Genomic DNA, 18,478 nt, shown 5'->3' on the forward strand with positions numbered 1-18,478 from the left:
TACCCCAATTTCACAACATCATTCAGGAAAGCATGGAGCACATGTCGCTATTGGGGAAGAATCTTCACTCGGACGATTGGAGAATGGCACTGAGTGCTCTTCAAGGCTCAAGCGCAAGTTAGGCTCTAACACACCACCTCTAGCATGTTAATAGTAGAAACTCTAGTGCACCCTGGGAGGCCTATTTTGTATTGCAATGTATTATTTTTGACTCCTCAAGGCACAAGTAGTGCTAGAGGGACATTGTACATTTTTTTTAAAATGCAATACTCAGCTCAGAATTGAGCATTGAAAAAAAAAAAGAGAGAGAGACTCAAATGCAGGATGATAAAAGATATAACGCTACAAAGTTCTATGCCGGAATTCACTTGTTTACTCTCTGTTCTTTTTGCTACTTAAAAAGAAATCTACTAAAACTGCAAAGCTTTAAACCAAGCTTGCCCAACCATGCAATCAGCAAGATAGTTTGTTCTGAAACAGGTGTTCTATTTCTGCTATTTTCTCTTCTCAAGCTGGAAAACAAAACTAACAGCTTGAGAAAAGCTTTGGCAGTTGTGGGTTAGATCAACAAGCACCCATTTATCCTATGACACTCCTGATCGCCCAAGGATTAGCAGCCTCAATGAACGAGAGAGATTTAACCAAACAGTGTACATAAAACGCTACAATTTTCTGAGAACGTTTCAATCTGGGGCTCTGCGAGGACCTCTTTTTCTCAGAACCAGGTTTCCCTTTCAGCTATATGCTAGAGCATTTCTCGGAGACAGTGCCGACTTTCCTTACCCTAGCTGTGCTCCTGATAAGAGAGACCAACCTTCTGCAATTCATAGAACTAGGTCTTACCTACAAATCGTATCCTTGAATCTTTACATGGTCAAGGTGTGACGAGTAGGAAATTTTCTCATGCTAGAGTTTTGCTCTGCTTTTTTGCTCAGAAGGCTTCGCAGTCATGTCAGAGTTCCACTACCGACGAAGCTGCACAAGTGTTGTAGAAGATGGTGAAAATAACAGGGTCCTCTACTCTCTTTCTCAACGAACACTGACCACTTGTAGCTGTCCAGCAGATAAGCACTCCCCACTGGTAGGGTTTTCAGTTCTCTGACCTACAGGCCTATAGATGCTTTTGTAGAGCTGTGTGGTGTTACCATTCATTCCTTTCCGGCGATAGTAGGCATGGACAGTTCCCTTCGCCTGTCGGCGGATAGGGAGGTTACGGACCCTTTGCCGCCGGGTGGTCACTAGAGTAAACCCATCCCCATTGGCATGTGCAGCTTTCTCCATGATCCCATTCTCCCCTGTAAACCCACCACTGTCACTGCTCACATCTGAATTCTCACTGGACACATTTCCACTATCTTGATTGACACCTTCCTTCATGAAATGCGCATTTAGTGTATGTTTCACATGTATGCTATTCATCTCAGCGTGAAGCCCATCGTCCCCTGTCTCTACACTATCGGGCAACCTATCTTCTTGTCCCTTGGTCAAATCCACTGTCTTTATGCCAACAACTTTATTAAGAGAATTTAAGCCAGTTAACTCATTAGAGATCTCAGAGGTCGTAAAACATGTGGAGCCAACCTCCGTCTCCGTTTCACTTTCACTCACAAGATCCGCCCACAGTTTCGATGAACTGGAATTTGGGCACTGCACAGTCTCTAAGTTTCTTGGAGAAATTTGCTTCTCAAAACCTTCACTTGTGTCTGCAGCCTTGTTCAATTCATCTGTGCACTCACTCGTGGGCTGTGAAATATCCACATGACGCACAGTTGTACTCACAGGTGTATTGCAATCACTGCTATCTTCAGGTTTGGCGGTGGTTGACTGCATGTTGTCAGCCCCATCCAAGTTATCCTTGTCATCATACTCAGCATTGTCTTCAGCAACTGTTGAATCTAGTGATCTCTCCAGTCCCTTGACATCGGTATGTGGACTCAAAGGCTGAGAAGGCTGCCATTCTTTGCCTGGGATGAACTCAGCAGCATTTGGATTCATTGACTTGCCAGGGACATACACAACAGCATCAGGGTTCATGAAGGCAGCACCTTTCCCATTTCCAGTGGTCTTCTCAAAAGATACCTTCGTTTGATGCTTTCCGGGTGGAGCTACACGGGAATGTGGGTGAGAGAAACGGTAATGGTGACCGCCCATTAGCCCCCCAGACAAACGGGGTGGCCTTCGGATTGGTGTGAGGGCCATAGTGGTACTTCGGGCTGAAGGTGCGGCAAGAGAACGAGGAGCAGAGGCAATTGAATGCGATGCTCTCCCATCCTTTATAGGAGTAACTGCGACTGTATTTTGTGACGGGTTGTATGGGGTAGCTGCTGCCGAGAGCTTTGTAGACACATCTGGATTGCAGGCAGAGCTGGAGGGCTTTGGTTCTTCTGAAAGTTCGCCACTACTGTCGCTTTCACCTACTAAATTTTCTTCCCTCGAAACCTGGCCACTTGAAATTGAAGTAGAATGCTCTACCCTTGCTCTGGGAGAGTTTTCCTCCATTTCAGTATCAGTAGATTCTAGTGGCTGGATAGGTGTGTTATCGTCCATTCTAGGCTCTTCAACTGAGTCAACTGTGCTAACATTAGCAGAATCTTGCCTTCCTATAGTAAAATCTTCTTCTTCTTCGTCTTCTTGTTGAGAACACATCGGGTCCATGTCTGCATACCCAGACCCAGCTTCATTCATGATGATGCTATTTGCACCCTGGTTGCACTCTGAATCTTCTGCCACCCTAGGTTGCGAAACTTCCGCAGACTCTTCCTTTTCTTGAGATTCCTGCTCAGTAGTTCTAGTAACTGTAGGTCTGACACTGGGGCACTTACCTGGTGGGGCCAATGCCACTTCTTTATATGAAGGAGCCATTTTGGACCGTGAAGGGCCAACTCCAGAAGGCGAGCATGGTGTCAGGACACTGCTCTTGGCTAAGCTAGTAGTTTCAACTGATTCTTGAAACTGTGTTACGTTGTTCACAGCTTCAGAAGAGGAAGGCAGGCTTTCAGAAACTGCCGGGTGAGGTTGCACTGTCACCGCCTTTGATGTATTGGTCACAGGCTGCACATCTGCATTCACAGTCTTTCCAGATGTTTCTGGAGAAACAGGTCGTGCATTGATCGAAGTCGCCTTGACGAGTTTTCTGGTAACGTTTGCATTTGGTGCAGCAGAAAATTTAGGGGAGTTAAATGTCCCACTACCTTGAGAAGCCATACTCTTTCGCTTGTTAGACGCAGTGGTTCCATGCAGGTTGTTCCCCCTGTATCGGGCCGGCTCTTGAGAAAACCTTGGTACATTATTGACAGTATTAGTAGTCAGTTTGACTAGGGCAGGTCTGCGGTTACCAGATCTCTTGGATAATCCATTTGAATTTCTTCCTCTTGGCATTGCTTCCTGCCAGCCTTCATCTTCATCATCAATGATGTTCTCAGCAAAATGTGAGCTGAGCTGGTTTTCAGGTGCAAGATCTCCACCATTGGCTGAATCATGTCTCGAGATGGGTGCATTCTGTGTCTTGATCAGTGCAGTTGCCTCAGGGGGAATGAGGCATGTACTGGTTTCCCTAGCCTCCTCAGACTCCAAAAAAGGCTTCTCTTCCTCTGATGCCAAGTCTGAATTATGATCTTTGTTTGCATGACTTGACTCATGCGGTGGAGAGCATTCCCAAGTCACTTGGCTTCCCTTTCCTTTCGACTGCAACAAAAGCAGCAGCAGGCCAAAGAAATCAGTCGCATACTAACATATCAATATCAAACGAGCCAAGTGATCCAAAGCACTGTATCTCGTTGAGAGGAGTACAGACTCATAAAGAGTCATATGCATACCTTGGTGCGGCGGCTCTTTTTCTTTGCCTCCAGCTCCTTCCCCTCAGCTTCGACATTGGCATTGATAAAATCTAGTAAATCTGACACACTGTAAAAAAACACACGTGCAGGTTGAAATTGTGGAACAGAGCGCAACATGAGAAACTATGTACAAAGGTATAAACAACTACGCATGTACCTTAGGTGGCCTTTACTTGCTATGGATGCATCTGGCCTTGGAGTACCGTTCCGAGCAGCTTCTTGTTGCTCCAGTGCTTTTGATTCGAAGTACTCAAGCCATGCAGCAGCATCCTGAGTATTGAAGCAAACATGTCAATCTCAGAGACCTGCTTCTCATGTTAATTACATGAGGAAACAGTTCACCTACTAGACAAGATACCTGGGTGCGAAGGTCATCAGGGCCAAGCTTGGCTTGTAAGATTTGCAGAGTCGTTTGCTCATGTTGAACACTCAAGGAGTATGCTTCCATTAGAGACAGTGCAATAGCTATGGCATGGTAGCTAGCAGCAGTCTGCAACAAGTGCCCAAAAGGTGTAAGAAGCCTCCACATTGGGTACACAGTCTGTATGTGTAAAGCAATCATCGAGTGCATATGTGGAAGACCTACCTGTATGTGGTCTACACCAAGAAGTCGTTGGTTGCATTTCAATGCTTCATGTAAATAGCGTAGAGCAATGTGGATGTTACCAAGACCTTCCTCCATCATGGCAACATTTATGTATGTTGCTGCAGTGTTAGGATGGGATGGACCACATGTCAAATGCAGTAGATAAAGTGCACGGTTTACATACCTGAAATCAAGAAGGAAACACTTTGAGCATGTACATAATGGCCTTAGGTTTTTGAATGAACAGGGTCTTAAGCACAGGCTTACTTAAGAGCAAGTTCTGTGTGCTGAAGTCTGTAGTAGAAAACTGCAAGATCACCATAGCTTTTCATGGTGTCTGGGTGGTCTAACCCAAGTTCACGTTCATTGATATCTAAAGCCTTTTGTTGATAGATTGCTGCCTGTTCAAAACCGCTTTTCACAAAGAGTTACAAAACCTTTAAAACATTCCTCAAGACCTTGAAAAAAGAACTATGAATCCACCTGATTGAAGTCTCCTGTGTGGTACAGAACAACAGCTAAAAGACTGTAAGCACCAGCAGTCATTCGGTGGTAAGGCCCACAGACAACAACAAGCTTAGCAAGAGCCTGCACATCAGTTAAGAAAAGGCTGTTAAAACAGTCTCAAAAAGTTGTAATAGCTTGCAAATAACTTGATAGATTGGCTTGGAATCAGTATATTCACGGACATAGCTTGAAGGTAGGTACCTTAGTGCCATAGTTCACTGCATCATCCAGCTTGCCTTTGTCTAGTGCTGTTTTCGAAGACTCCAGCAATGTGCGTCCATCAGCTGAAGAGCATGCCACTTGCTGGAGTAGAAAATATAGCAGCTTTAAGCGCTAAAGTATGCATGTCACAAAGCATTACTAGTATGCAGAAAGATGTTCATTAGATTGTCTGTAATACCTTGTATACAGGTACCATACTAATGACATCTATTTTCTTGAATGGATTGGGGCAATCCATATCGTAGTCACAAGGGGCCAATTCTATGCCAACCTGCATGTGGTCAAAGGAGCTCAGGTTATCCTGTAAAAATACAGAAATCCCCCAAGGAAACTTAGAGTGGTCTCTACAAAGAAGACCTAAAGCCCCCTGTGACCTACTTAAAAGGTGTAGCATTCTCGCAGCACACAAACCTTGTAGCATAGACCTCGAAGAACTGCAAACTTCCTTAGCTCAGGGCGAACATCACTTGCAAGCTTCCAGCCAAATCTTTTCTCGATAAACACTTGAAGCCACCTCCAAATGCTGTCTGAGGCAACTGTAAGCTCATTGGGTAATGTACCAAGCATGACATTCAGAGCTGCAGCAATTGCAGCTGCCAGGTCGGTATGTTTCGGCACGGATGCAACAACTGATCGTAGGAGATGTTTGTAGGCACGGATCACCATCTCGTGGATGCATAAAGATTGCACATGAGGAAGCTTCTCAGCAAGTTTCACCTGATCCAACAAACAAAACAAGTCTAGGGTCCTTACACAAAAAATGCAACAAATTGATACGATATACATACCTCCTAAAAGCTGACTGCAGTACACTAAGTAACTAATCAATATGAATAGGAGCATACTGCTGTGTTAAACTTGAAACTTACCACCCCACCCAGGGAGCGCATTCGCAATCCACGAGTGTGCATGAAATCTGTTAGCGTGCGACCATCTACTGGGGATAGCTCTAATGATCCAAAATCAGCAACCTGCCAGAGGTCAACAACTCAAAACTCAGAGAAACTCGACATTTTCCCTTAAGCACACCAAATGATCTAACACCTAATAATGACCATGAAATCACCCACTTGAGAGCAAAGAGAACACAAGGTAAAGTAAAGCCAAGGCAATACCAGCTTAGGCAATGCCACCTCCTCATAGTACTTCTGAATGCCTTCAATCAAGTCACTCAAAGACTGCTCAACACAGAGATCTTGTCAATAGAGTCTTTGGAAATCATGAGTAATAACATGTGTACGACACTAGGTTTAATATGGAAACATAAACTTAAACTAGACTATTACAAGAGCTAGAATTTCACAAGCTTCATGGCAACAAACCTTGGAATGTAGGCCAGTTTCTGACTCTTTCAAGCGGTTAAAAGCGGCCTCGGAAAGTAAGCCTCTGAGCTCTACACCATCAACACAAGAATCATTGGGTCCATATGCATCCTTGTCATTTGGGATTTTATCATTGTCTTCGCTCACCGGGCACATCACATCATCTGGCATGTGCTGAGCTGCCTCTTGTTGTTGTGCATTCAGTTCAAGAGCTGGGAGCTGTTGGTTTTCTTTGTTGCACTTATGATTACAATGCTTACCATCTTTGATGGCCTCTCTCTGTTTGGCTGCACCCTTGGCAGAAGAGTCACCATTGCTTGCCTCTCCACAAGGCTTCTTCTCTGCCTTTTCAGCAACCAATTGCGTTTGCAAATGTTGCACCCAACAGGCACCCAGTTCCCATCTCAAGCAAGTATCTTCCTCCTCTTCCTCCCCTTCAAGATCTAACAAGCTCTCTTCCAACACTTTGCTAACCAAAGTCCTTGCAGACTGTACCTCAACACACTCTGCAGTAGGTTGTGAACTCAATCCATGAGCTGCTGATTGTCCTGGCAAACCGGAATGCAGAAGAACCCGTAAACTGCAAGAAAAGCACAATGTTGTAGATAAAAGAAGCCATGTCAGGTGTTATGACATCAAAAAACCCCTCAATAGGATCCTACCTGTTAACATTGAGGGCATTAGCACCTCCTTCTGGCTGATCTTCAATAGATATATCATCAGGAAGAGGCTCTGCCTCATTCTCACCAGCTTCTCCTGATGCACTCACCAGAACGGTGAGCCCTTGATGCCGTACAATCACAACTCCCAAGGTGGCAGTATCCTGACAGTGTGCAACCCAAAGAATTATTTATGAGCTTAAAGGAGTATAAATAAAAAGTAACTTCATTGCCGTATCAACTACATTGTGCGACTTATATTAGAACATACATGGACTGTTGTGCTTTCGTCTGCGGTAATTCCTTTAAGAAGATTCCTTTGTGCCAGATCCTTAGGGCACAGTCTGAGATGCTGGCTTCCATCAATCTTGGCAGGCAGCTTCCAACTTGCCTTGGGCACGTCTCGAGTAAGAAGAATCCTCAAATTACCCATGTTTATTTCATGAGGAGAGTCATTCGAACTAGCTGGGGCAAGAGTTGGTCCTACTTGCTCAACAACAGATGCAGCACTGACAACTGCAACATCTACAAACAAGCTATGTAAAAGAAACGCCTTCCTATCGCGAACCTGCCGCTCTTCAGGTGTTTTGCAGGGCATAGCAGCAAGCATAGCGAAATCTTTAGCCCAAGGTCTTGAGATACCCTTCCTATCTCTTCCAAGGCCACCACCATTGCCACCCCAGTTTCCATCCTCTAATGGCAAAGGTGGAAATGCAGCTGGTGAACCAGCAACTAGGGGTGGAACCACCCATGTGTTTGCACGGAATCCGAATGGTAAATTGCCAAACTGTTTCAGTAAAAGCATCACATCAGATTGACTTAGTAAGTAAGCAGCATCTGTCAAAGCTTAGGCTACCACAGTCCTGCCACCATTATGTCTCTACACAAATACCCACCTTGTTTCTTTCTGCAAAAGCTTTCATAAGTTCTCCATAAGCCTGCATAAATAGACACAAAACCAACACACCTGAACAGTTCTAGTACAGTAGACTTACTAAAACTGCCAGCCTTACATAAGGGGCTTTACACACACAGCCCTACTCATGAAGGGGATATAATTCACTGCCCCATCCCTAATGAGAGGATCCCCCCTGTCCAATCGCCATCAGACGGGTGGAGGAGAGAAGTCTGGAAGCACCCTCAAATTGATAGTAAATCAAAAGAAAAGTGTACTAACATCTGCAAACGCCTTGCTCGATTTTTGGAGCAGGCTAACGAGATTCTGGCTTGGGTTTAGCTGCTTCCCTACACAGTAAAAGCCTTTCTTGCAGGCTGTGACCGTCAGCAACCTCCCATTACACAACTTCACCTGCGACAGCAATGATGCTTAACTGTGAAGGAGTAAACCATGAAAATACTAATCTAGCAGGACAGGCAAACGGTATCATATGTATTTAACTCTTGTACTACAACACGACACAGAGAAGACTCTATAAAAACTTACATCAATTGCAAAATAGTCACCATCAGACTTAGTGTCTTCTAGGTGATACTTCACTGACCTTCTCAAAACTGGTAGCAGAAAGGATCACAAGCCAGAAAGCCTACTTTAGCACTGATTGCCTATCTGAATTGATCAATACGTCTTGCAAAAAATTCAGGAAAGCCAGCAATGAAACATCAAAAACTCACATTGTATAGGTGGTGTCAGGTGGGAAAGTGAGAAGAACTCATAAAACGAACCCAACTGTGAGGGTGGACACATCCCTGTCATGTCTCCTTTCTCAGTAGCTTCCTTAGCAGCTGCCATTGCAGCAGCAGCTTCAGGCTTCTCTGGTAGGCAAAGCTTTTGGGCATGGACTTTGCACACAGTGTGCTGATCATTTTGAGAGGCTGAAGCAGAATTACTCTCACAAACCTCCAATGCAGCTCCTACGAGAGGTGGTGGAACCTTGCAATTGGGACCATCACCTACTTCGTCACCTTCATCACTTGATTTTCCATGAGCAGGCAAGCTAGCACGCTCTGCAGTGACTTGAGAATCTTTGGGAATCCCTGGAGCAGGAGAAGGCTCTGACACCTTCCCAGAAGGTCCAAATGAAGTTGTACATGCAAATATATCAAGCAGTCTCCGTATGTGGGTAAATGCCTGCTCTTCAGTGTAATCATCTGCCAAAGAGGATTGCCATATGAGCAGTGCACCCTTGACACATAACCCCTCTTCTTAAGATGTACTCGTTCTATAAACAAGCTTTGCAAGGCTGCCAACATATTGATGTTCATCTCACAGAACACTTTCTACAAAGAGGTTTACCTTCAACAATTTTCAGCACACAAGGCTTCAAGACAGCAACCTCAAGTGAGTCGCGAAGCTTATCACCACGAACCTAAAAAAGTAAACCTCACATAAGAGCTCCATTCAGTCTAAAACACAACCAAAGTTTTTCTCTGCAAAACCAAGCATCGCACCTATCATGGCCATCAAGAAGTAAGCTTGTGCCTTGAGCTCTGCATATATTTTCTAGAACACTTATTAAAGAGTACAAATGTTAAATTTACCTCATGCAAAAACGAGATATTTGTGAGGTGGCAGGTCTCTACATGGACGCGAAGCAGCCTCCGGACATCCAAAAGGCGATCAGTTGTGATTCCCTGGAAGGTGGCAAATACCGAAAGTGTTAGACAGCAGGGTTCATAACAGAAGTATTTTGGTAATGCACACCATACGGGCACCACGATAACTCACCTTGAGAGTAACTTGATTTCCACCTGGAGTCACGACCACTACATCCAGGATGACAGGTAAAACTGCGATTCACCACAAACCCAAATGGACAATTTCAAAGACCAGACAAAAGAATGTATCAATTGACGACAGGTGAAACGGACGACTGCATGGAGCAGAACTGTTAGAGGAACATATTTCATTACAAACAAAATTAGATAGCAGTCAAGAAGTCCAAACAAAACGCCATATCACAGGTTGCCATGCCATTGAGGTAGCATATACAAGGATCCATTCAAGTAATTAATGCAAGTCATTATTTGAATTTTTAAAAATAAGAGCAATTGCAGTAGGCTGGGGATGTACTTTTCTCATCTTTCTTCTTCTTCTCTCCCTTGGCCTTGTTGGCCTTCGTTTTACCAGTGCGAGGCGCCATTGGGCCTATTTGTTAAAGAGAGGTATCCAGCTATCACATGCTATTTCCTAGCGCCAGCTATAGAACTTTATGTGAAACCCAAGCCACGCAAAGAGCGGAAGGTTTCCTTGGTGTCAGCTAATCTTGTAAACCAGCTGAATTGATGAAGTACTAGAGATAAGTCGGCACTGTAAAGTACAAGGTTTGAAGAATCCCCAATATGCTGCGGTGTTGATTAATTCTGAACACTATTCGGTAGGGCGCTTTAGGAGCAGCTCATTCACTAAAGAAAAATTGCAAAAGCGAGATGCACTAGTATCGCTTCCAACGTTGGAATGGTAGAGGACTGTGCAGTGCACAGAGGGTAACGGGAGGCGAAACTGGTTAATAAGCGAAATGTTTTTGGAGGTGGGAAAGAGGATAATAATTGGTTGATAAGAGAGGGGGGAAAGGATATGAGTGAGATGGGCACGGAAATAGGAAGGCTCAAATGAATGGCACAAGATACAAGATTGAGAGATAGGATTGGGAGAACTTTGGGAAGCGTGGTGTCACTGTGTGTATGTGTGGATGCAGAAGCAGCTAGCTAACCATTTTAAGGCTCTATTGCTTTTACCGCAAGAAAATATGTGTGTGTATGTGTGTGGGGCGCTCGTGAGCAAAAGTAACTTTTTCCTTTTTGTCCACACGTGCCACAGGTATGCGGGCTTTTACTTGTTCCCTTTCTGCACTACCAAGTTTGTCCTGTTACACTATTCCCAATTTCCAATCTAGGCACTTAAATTTTTCACTCACACATCGCCACATCTTGGCAACCTGGAGGAGTGGACTGTGTGGGGCGAATGCTTAGATAGGGACCCAAACTTCAACGCTAGCGTCTGTGGAGAGAGAGAGCATCTGGAGAGAGAGAGAGGAGAGGAGTCCTAGACTGACTGCATTTCACCATGGCCTTGCTTGATGAATCTGCGTCTCCCTCTCTCACCAGATGCCTTTTCGTCCATTTCCGTCAAAGTCCCGCTCTGGGCGCCGCGCGTTCGCCCGGCGAACTCGCCCCTTTTACCACCGTTGATCTCACACGCTGCTCTGAGATCGACGGCGTAAAGTGACCAGAGGGACATTGCGATGCGCGTTTTTGGACGGGAACTGACGGAATCTTCGCGCAAATCCCGGTCGCATATTGTAGATATTTCTGTGCTTTACTTGTACGTGCTGCGCTTTTTCGCAAGCCCCACGTGGCACACCCTATGGCCACACGCTCTCCACACGATATCCTATCTCAGCCAACCGTAGCCACCCAAGTCACATGAAAACCAGATGAGGCTAGAAAAAAAGGATAGGTGCTGGCAGCTCGACAGTTGCTGGGAAAATTGTGCGCCATAAATAATAATAGATGGAAGATTATAAGTTCTTTGTTAATTGGCCATTGCAAAACAAGGGAAGGAATATATATATATTTATTTATTTATTTACTAGATATATATATTCCATGTGTGTGTGTGTGTGGGGAGTGTGAGTTTTTGGTTAAGGGGCTTGGCTTGATCTACCTGTTTGCTAGGTCAAGGCCTTCCTTTGCAACAGTACATAGTGAGCCAGGGTTATACCAACGGTACGCCCCATGATACGATGTTCATGCCTTACTTGAAGGGAACTGTTCGAATCTACTCATCCCCTGCCTCCCACCCCTAAGTAAGAGGTGCGATTTAAATAAAATCCTCTCAACTTAAAAAAAAACATCCATTATGGGGCACCTACCTTATTCACATTATGCTCTAGCTCCAACCAATGGTCTTTTCCATTCCATCCTTAAGAGGATCTCTCTTTCTCTTTACACAATAAAGACCCTTATGCTATAAAGTAAAGGGATATGTTAGACCACGAGACTCTCTATGAGATTTAAAAAACTTGCATTTAGGACATGGCATTATCAAAAGGTCCTATTTTTTTAGAACAATTCAATGTGAAAAAAATGGGAGGTTGAGACTATTTTAGTTGTTGTTTTATATCCATAGAAACTCTCTCAAAGATAGGCATACTTTGAGATGAGTGACCGACTTTGTCATCTTGAGGACTATTCAGTAGTTAAATCTTTATTTGAAATAAAAGATTGATCTAGCTCACCTCACTTACTACCCAAAGGATTGATCAAGGTGATGGGATACGTAGAGATCGTCGGCAAACAAGTCTACATTGCTTTTGTGCCCGGGTAAAAAATGGACCAATTTGATTTCTTGGATCTAACATCTCCCACAAGCCCACAAAGAAAGGCATTATAAGCCTCACCACTACCGAGACCAAAGAAGTTTGAGGATACCCAAAGCATTTCCGATGGTTTTTCTCAAGGAAGATCCAAGGCTAGAGCCCTCAAATCCTATGGCACACTTTATTACTGGAACATGAGGAAAGCATATGAGAAGAAAGTTCAGACGGAGAGGAGAACAACTTAAAAACTCAGAAGTCAACCTTCTCCACAAAAGGGAGATCCTTCGATACAACAACTTTATTTATGTCATAGCCCACCACCCAGAATGCAGACTCCCGCAACTCCTGACATTTACAAAATGGAGTTGCCTCTCATGAAAGAATACCTCCCATCAAGACGGCAGCAATGGAACATCGATCACTTAGAACATGAGAGGGTTGGCTACCATAGACCAATCAAGGAGAACTTTTTCACCAAAAGCACCATGGAGAACCAGCCAACTTGGAGGCTCATCTCGTTTGCCAAAGCCCCCCAATACAAGAATACTTACCTGCAAGGCACCAACCAAGCAAAGAATATATTTGCAATACATGCCAATTAAGAGGATCTTTTCGTGGGGGGACGGAAGTACTTCGAGCAGTAAGCAACAAATTCCTTTTTGATTAGCTACTCTCTCTTGGTGAAGCCATAATGGAATAATGGATGATCGAGGTGATGAGCATGTTCATGGGAGAGCACAAAGATTCTCAAGGCATTACAAAGGCTTTTAACATTCAAGCTCGATGTTTGAAGAAACACCGGGTTAACATCCATGGTGTAGATTTCAAATGGGCACGCGCGCAAACGCAGATTTGACTGTTTGAGTCCAGAGGTAGTGGACCTTGTGGTGGATTTTTGGAAGTGTAATACTAGGGTCTCTCCAAATAAGAAAGAAATTTAGAGAAATCTAGTTGGTCGCAAACAATATGAAGTCCATCCTATCCATTTTTTGGAGGTGACATCGGTACATATCTCCAACTTCATGTATAATTTGCCTTGATGTTACAATTTTCCTCTTTTTTCACATGTTTGAATCTTTCTACTTTTTTGTGTTTTCTTTTTTCACATGCCATAGTAGCATCTCATTATCATATCACTATAGTAGAAGTGCATGGGACAGAGTATAATTTCATGTTTGTTTAGTAGCCTAGAGTACTTTACATTTTGATACTTATCCCAAGTCTTCTATTACTATTGCTCTCTTGCAAGTCATTAATAAAAAAGTAGTACAAACATGGAGGATGTCGTTGTACATAGTTCTCTAACTGTACATGATTCTCTAACTGTACATACTAGATCTTTAATAGCCCAACACATGTGTGACTGAAATGTGTGTGGTACTCTGTTAGTACACTCACTACAAGCCATTGGGGGGTCTAGCGAAGGGGGTTTAAATTATCTAGCGTCGCTTATACGATGACGTATACGTCACTTAAGCGACATATTGTCGCTTACGCGACGTCTAAATTTTTTTTTAAAAATCCCGTCGCTTATACGACGTTTTTTGGAGCCGTCGTTTAGGCGAATATCTAAAACGACTGTTTTAGCGACGTGGCATACTGATAATCGTCGCTTAAACAACGACTAAAAAGTTTATATCCCCGGCCCACGGGAGAGAGATTTGTTTATTTTCAGAGTGCGCATGGACAGAGGTATCTTAGACTAACAAGGCAGGTAGACTTGACAAGGTTACAATTTGTGTTTTGTTTGGATATCATTTTCATTCCATCTTGGTCAATTGAAGTCTTAAATAACTTAGGAGCTACATATATTTGCAAGACATTTTTTATCTACATCATATGAGTCTAGGGTGTCGATTCAAAGGTTGTGTTCGGTTGATCTCTCCTTCATTTTCTGCATTTTGGAGCACGTACAATCTAGACATATTTAAGGATTTCGTATATTGTAATACTCTTATAGGTTTTAAAATAGTTTGCTGAGTATCTTTAAGTTTGATTATCACTTTCTATATGCTTAAGGTTATACTTTCCTTATTCATTGTTTGAAGGTTTATAAAATTTGATGTACATTTCACTCAAAGAGTGGCTCAGCTCATAATGACCCACCCTAACCAAGAGGTCATAGTTTCGAGGTGTATCTTCTAGCTCGACAACATCCCCTCGAAAGAGGGCTTTAATTTCTCTCTGTCTAATTTGTCTTTTGTTTTTGATTGCTCTCTTGACAAGTCTATTCTCATTTCTGATCACTTCCCTCTTGTTTTCAAATTTAACATACTCCTCACTCTCACGATTTTATTACACTAGATAACATACTCCTCACTCTTTCTCAATGCTTTGTACAGAGTCTTAGTTGATCCACTATCCAGTTTAGTCCCATTAAACCATGCCCAGTATTAGAGAGAGAAAATCTTCTAGAGAGTGGTAATTCAGTTTTTTAATATTTTTGGATAGAAAAATATCTCATCTTATTAAAATAAGTTCCCCTGAAACAGAAGTTCAAAAATATTTTCAGAAGGTGCATTAGAAATTAAGTATAATCTGTTTAAGAGGCATTATCCTAGGGGTCCAGATTTTCAAAAAATTTTAAATTAACGTTCCTATGGACCAATAAGATTCATCCAAATGTAGGAAGGAGATAAATAGAAGAATAAAAGGAAAATCCCCCAAAAATGAGTAAATACTCACATAAGATGAAGAGTTGACTAAGGACAAGGTTAATAGTTAAAAAAGAGAGATATTTAGATGAAATGATACATTTTTGACACCTCGGTATGGGGGAATTCCCCTCATGAAGCAAGCACCTATTTCACATGTGTGGGAGAGTTTTAAACTCCCAAATAATGAGATATTTTTATCTTTCCTCTCTCTTGTTTCAACTAGATCCAAAAAGTGGACTAAACTGACCCAAAAATGGTCAAAAATTGACCAAACTGGTCTGGAAAATTCTAGAATCAGTTGGCTTGGTTAGAAGCTCACTTTTTCCTATAAATAGAAGCATTTTCCTTTGTTGAAGCTTAATAGTGTTTTTGCATTGTTACCCTACTTCTCCCAAGAGCCAGAAAACTGTGAATTTACTCATAATTCATTAGTTTTTTGACCTTCCCTCTTCTAAAGATTGGTGGCCACTCTTGTTTCAACAAGAGTAGAACCCTCAAACCATCAAGTTTTTGATGAGAAGTGATGTGTGGATAATGTGGAAATGATGTGGGACAATGTGGATGATGTGGGAATGATGTGGGATGATGTGAATGAATGTGGGAATGATGTGGGATGATGTGAATGAATGTAGGAACGATGTGGGATGATGTGAATGAATGTAGGATCGATGTGGGATGATGTGAATGGATGTGAATAGATGTGGGATGATGTGAATGGATGTGAAATGATGTGAATGGATGTGATAGATGTGGGATGATGTGAATGGATGTGAATTGATGTGAAATGATATGATGCGAATTGATGTAGAAAAATATGAAATGATGAGAAATGATGTGGAACGATGAGAAATGATGAGGAATGATGTGAAGAGATGTGGAATGATGAGGAAAGATGGAAATTTTGTTTGGGAACTGTATTTGCATATGAAACCCGTTTTTAAAATATTGTTTTACGTCAAGAATGCTGGGAAAGCATTTTGACTATCTTATGAAATGAGGTCGTGGACCTAAGCGAAAAATGTTGCAACAGATGACGGAGAGTCAAAGAAGGACGTCTCACATGGCAAGATCGGCCGAGGTCTTGACCAGCCTCGATTCTGTTAAAATGGTGAGCTTTCGGTATGGTGGATGAGGGGCCAAGGAAGCGGCCTATGAGTGAAGCGTTAGGTGACTTGCGAAAGGAACCTAGAGGGTGCTGACCATACGGTGCTCGGGTTGTGGGTCGCCCAGGATACCCACGTGTGCGTCAAGGAAGAAAATAAGTTGGAGTTGTTTTCTGAACACAGATATGGATTTGGTTGATTGGCCTTGCTGGTCTTCAAGGGATGAGTTCATGGCTCTTTTACAGATCTTGTTGGTTGATCTAGCTGATCTTCAACGGAAAGTCCATATGGATTTTATGTGATTATACTCCTAGGTACTATGGGCTAGGAACTATTGAAAAGGCCCCTGAGTGAGCAGGTGGTGAGTGTTCTGGTTTGCCAATGATGCCATAGGCACGCTAAGGAAGGAATGAATGGAATACTGATTATATTCCTCGGTACTATGGGCTAGAAACTATTGAAAAGGCCCCTGAGTGAGCAGGTGGTGAGCGTTCTGGTTGCTAATGATGCCATAGGTACGCTGAGGAAGGAATGATTGGAAATTGGACTTGGAACTAGAATACTGAGGATTACGATGGAAACACTATGGTTTTATTGCAATGTTGTTTTGGAGATAGTTGAGTCTAAGAAAAAGGCAATTTCATATTGGGTGTGTAAGTGGTGTGTCTATTTAATTTTTGCATGAGAGCCAACTAGGGGGCCTGGGAACTCTTTTCCTTGGTACTCGGGATAAAACATAACCAAATTTTTATAATAGATCCTATCAATACAGTGGTTGGGCGGTTGGCTAACCCATGGGATTGTAGGCTAGATCGATGGATTCCTATAATAAAATTCAATTCTATTCAAGTTATGATAGTTAAAGTAAGTCACAGGATAATCCTTATTCTATGGAAAAGAATCAACGGCTATGTCTCTTTTGATGGGGAAAAAAGCATTGGTCTCTATGAACCAAGTGCAAGTTCCTCCTTTGAACTGGCCATGAGACCCGCGGGTTTGGTCAGAATACAAAGGAAAGTTAAGGCTCTTGACTATGTTAGAAGATTTTTCTTGGGGAGGAATTGCCTATGCTTTCTGGGCGAGGGAAGTTTTTCCAGGTTCAGTTTTGGAAGAACCGAGGGATTAGTCTTTTGTCCGGACATTCGTGGGCGAGGCCCTGAGTGGGAAGCTCTGCCCTGCGCACAAGGTTGCTACTTCTGTTGCCAACACTCCAAAGGGATTTCACATATCTGAAGCCCATTTTGGGTCTCATGGTCCTCAACTTGGCTATCTATATATGAACATACTATGCTTGCCATATATATCTATCTAGGAGCTTCTGAAGCACTTACTTTTCCTTGAATAAAGCATCGAACTTGGCATACATATACATCTAGCATTCCAACCCAATGTAGTGGTGACAATCTTGACATACGTGGTATTGAGAAAACCAATCCACAACATGAATTAAAAAATGAAGGTTATAATATATTGCTATATTATGTGCCTTCTCACTCTCATGACTACATGATACATAAAACAGAAGGTAGAGTCTAGCCTAGAAAGCAATACAAAGCCAATAAATCCCATACCATCCACACACAAAAATGTTAGGTTAGAGAGAGTGACACAAAAAAGTAGATCAATGCCCCATGCAAAACCATCATCATTGATCTGCACATAAATTAGCCCATACCACACAATTTACTTCTCTATACACCTCTAACAGAATTGATGTGGCAAACCACTAAAAAAATCTTCGACTAACTACATTCTCTCTCCTTGGAAGCCTATACTCCTCGCCTCCATATGTCCAAAAATATATATATAAGATAATAACATTAGCTATTTTGAAAGATATAATTTTTTAAGAAATAAAAGCTGAAAGATAAAACCTTACCAAACTCATTCGATGGATCAATTCTTGAGATGAATGGCATTTGAATAGGCTTATACAGCAAATCAAAAAATTATGTATTTTCCACTACCTATGCACCGAAAATCTAAATAATTAGGCTTTTCATAGTCTACAAACATTAAATGTACATGAAGCTGATCCACAATCATTCGTAATCTTAGATTGTAAATTCCAAGGAGCCTGGGGCTCTTGCTATAAGTGTCTAGACCATACAAACCTAGCAATAATCTAGGTTCAAAAAAATAAAAAATATTCCTTGTTTCAAAAAATGTATCAATAAATTTTTTATTTATAATTAAACAAAATAACTACATAAAAAGTAAGTTTTTATATTGTAATGCACATGTGCACTCTAATATAACGATCATTAGAGATGCTCTTGCTTGTCCTTCCCAAGATGAGGGATTTAC

General features: G+C 42.4%; 1 protein-coding gene across 1 annotated transcript; it reads right to left on the reverse strand.

Moving 5' to 3' along the window:
* Positions 1-355: 355 nt before the first annotated feature.
* On the reverse strand, positions 356-10,780 carry LOC147615629 (protein REDUCED CHLOROPLAST COVERAGE 2-like). The gene is made up of 23 exons (XM_086778150.1): positions 10,164-10,780; positions 9,819-9,880; positions 9,632-9,724; positions 9,387-9,459; positions 8,765-9,241; positions 8,577-8,644; positions 8,310-8,441; positions 8,029-8,070; positions 7,404-7,919; positions 7,136-7,296; positions 6,474-7,053; positions 6,267-6,329; positions 6,021-6,122; positions 5,563-5,868; positions 5,330-5,422; positions 5,131-5,232; positions 4,906-5,010; positions 4,690-4,823; positions 4,423-4,606; positions 4,195-4,326; positions 3,994-4,106; positions 3,816-3,903; positions 356-3,684 (listed from the first exon to the last, which is right to left on the reverse strand). The coding sequence occupies exons 1-23, from the start codon at positions 10,231-10,233 to the stop codon at positions 1,030-1,032; spliced, it is 6,351 nt and encodes a 2,116-aa protein (XP_086634276.1). The 5' UTR covers positions 10,234-10,780; the 3' UTR covers positions 356-1,029.
* Between the last annotated feature and the right edge of the window lie 7,698 nt (positions 10,781-18,478).

Source organism: Cibotium barometz, chromosome 39 (assembly GCF_041138505.1).
Source record: "Cibotium barometz isolate CiBa-2024 chromosome 39, ASM4113850v1, whole genome shotgun sequence".
In the NCBI taxonomy this organism is placed as follows: Eukaryota; Viridiplantae; Streptophyta; class Polypodiopsida; order Cyatheales; family Cibotiaceae; genus Cibotium; species Cibotium barometz.

Coding starts and splice junctions, on each gene's coding strand:
- LOC147615629 (XM_086778150.1), bottom strand. CDS start 10,233: ATGGCGCCTCGCACTGGTAAAACGAAGGCCAACAAGGCCAAGGGAGAG. Junction 4,327..4,422: donor TTGGTGTAGACCACATACAG/GTAGGTCTTCCA, acceptor CACTTGTTGCAG/ACTGCTGCTAGCTACCATGC. Junction 3,685..3,815: donor AAAAGAGCCGCCGCACCAAG/GTATGCATATGA, acceptor CTTTTGTTGCAG/TCGAAAGGAAAGGGAAGCCA.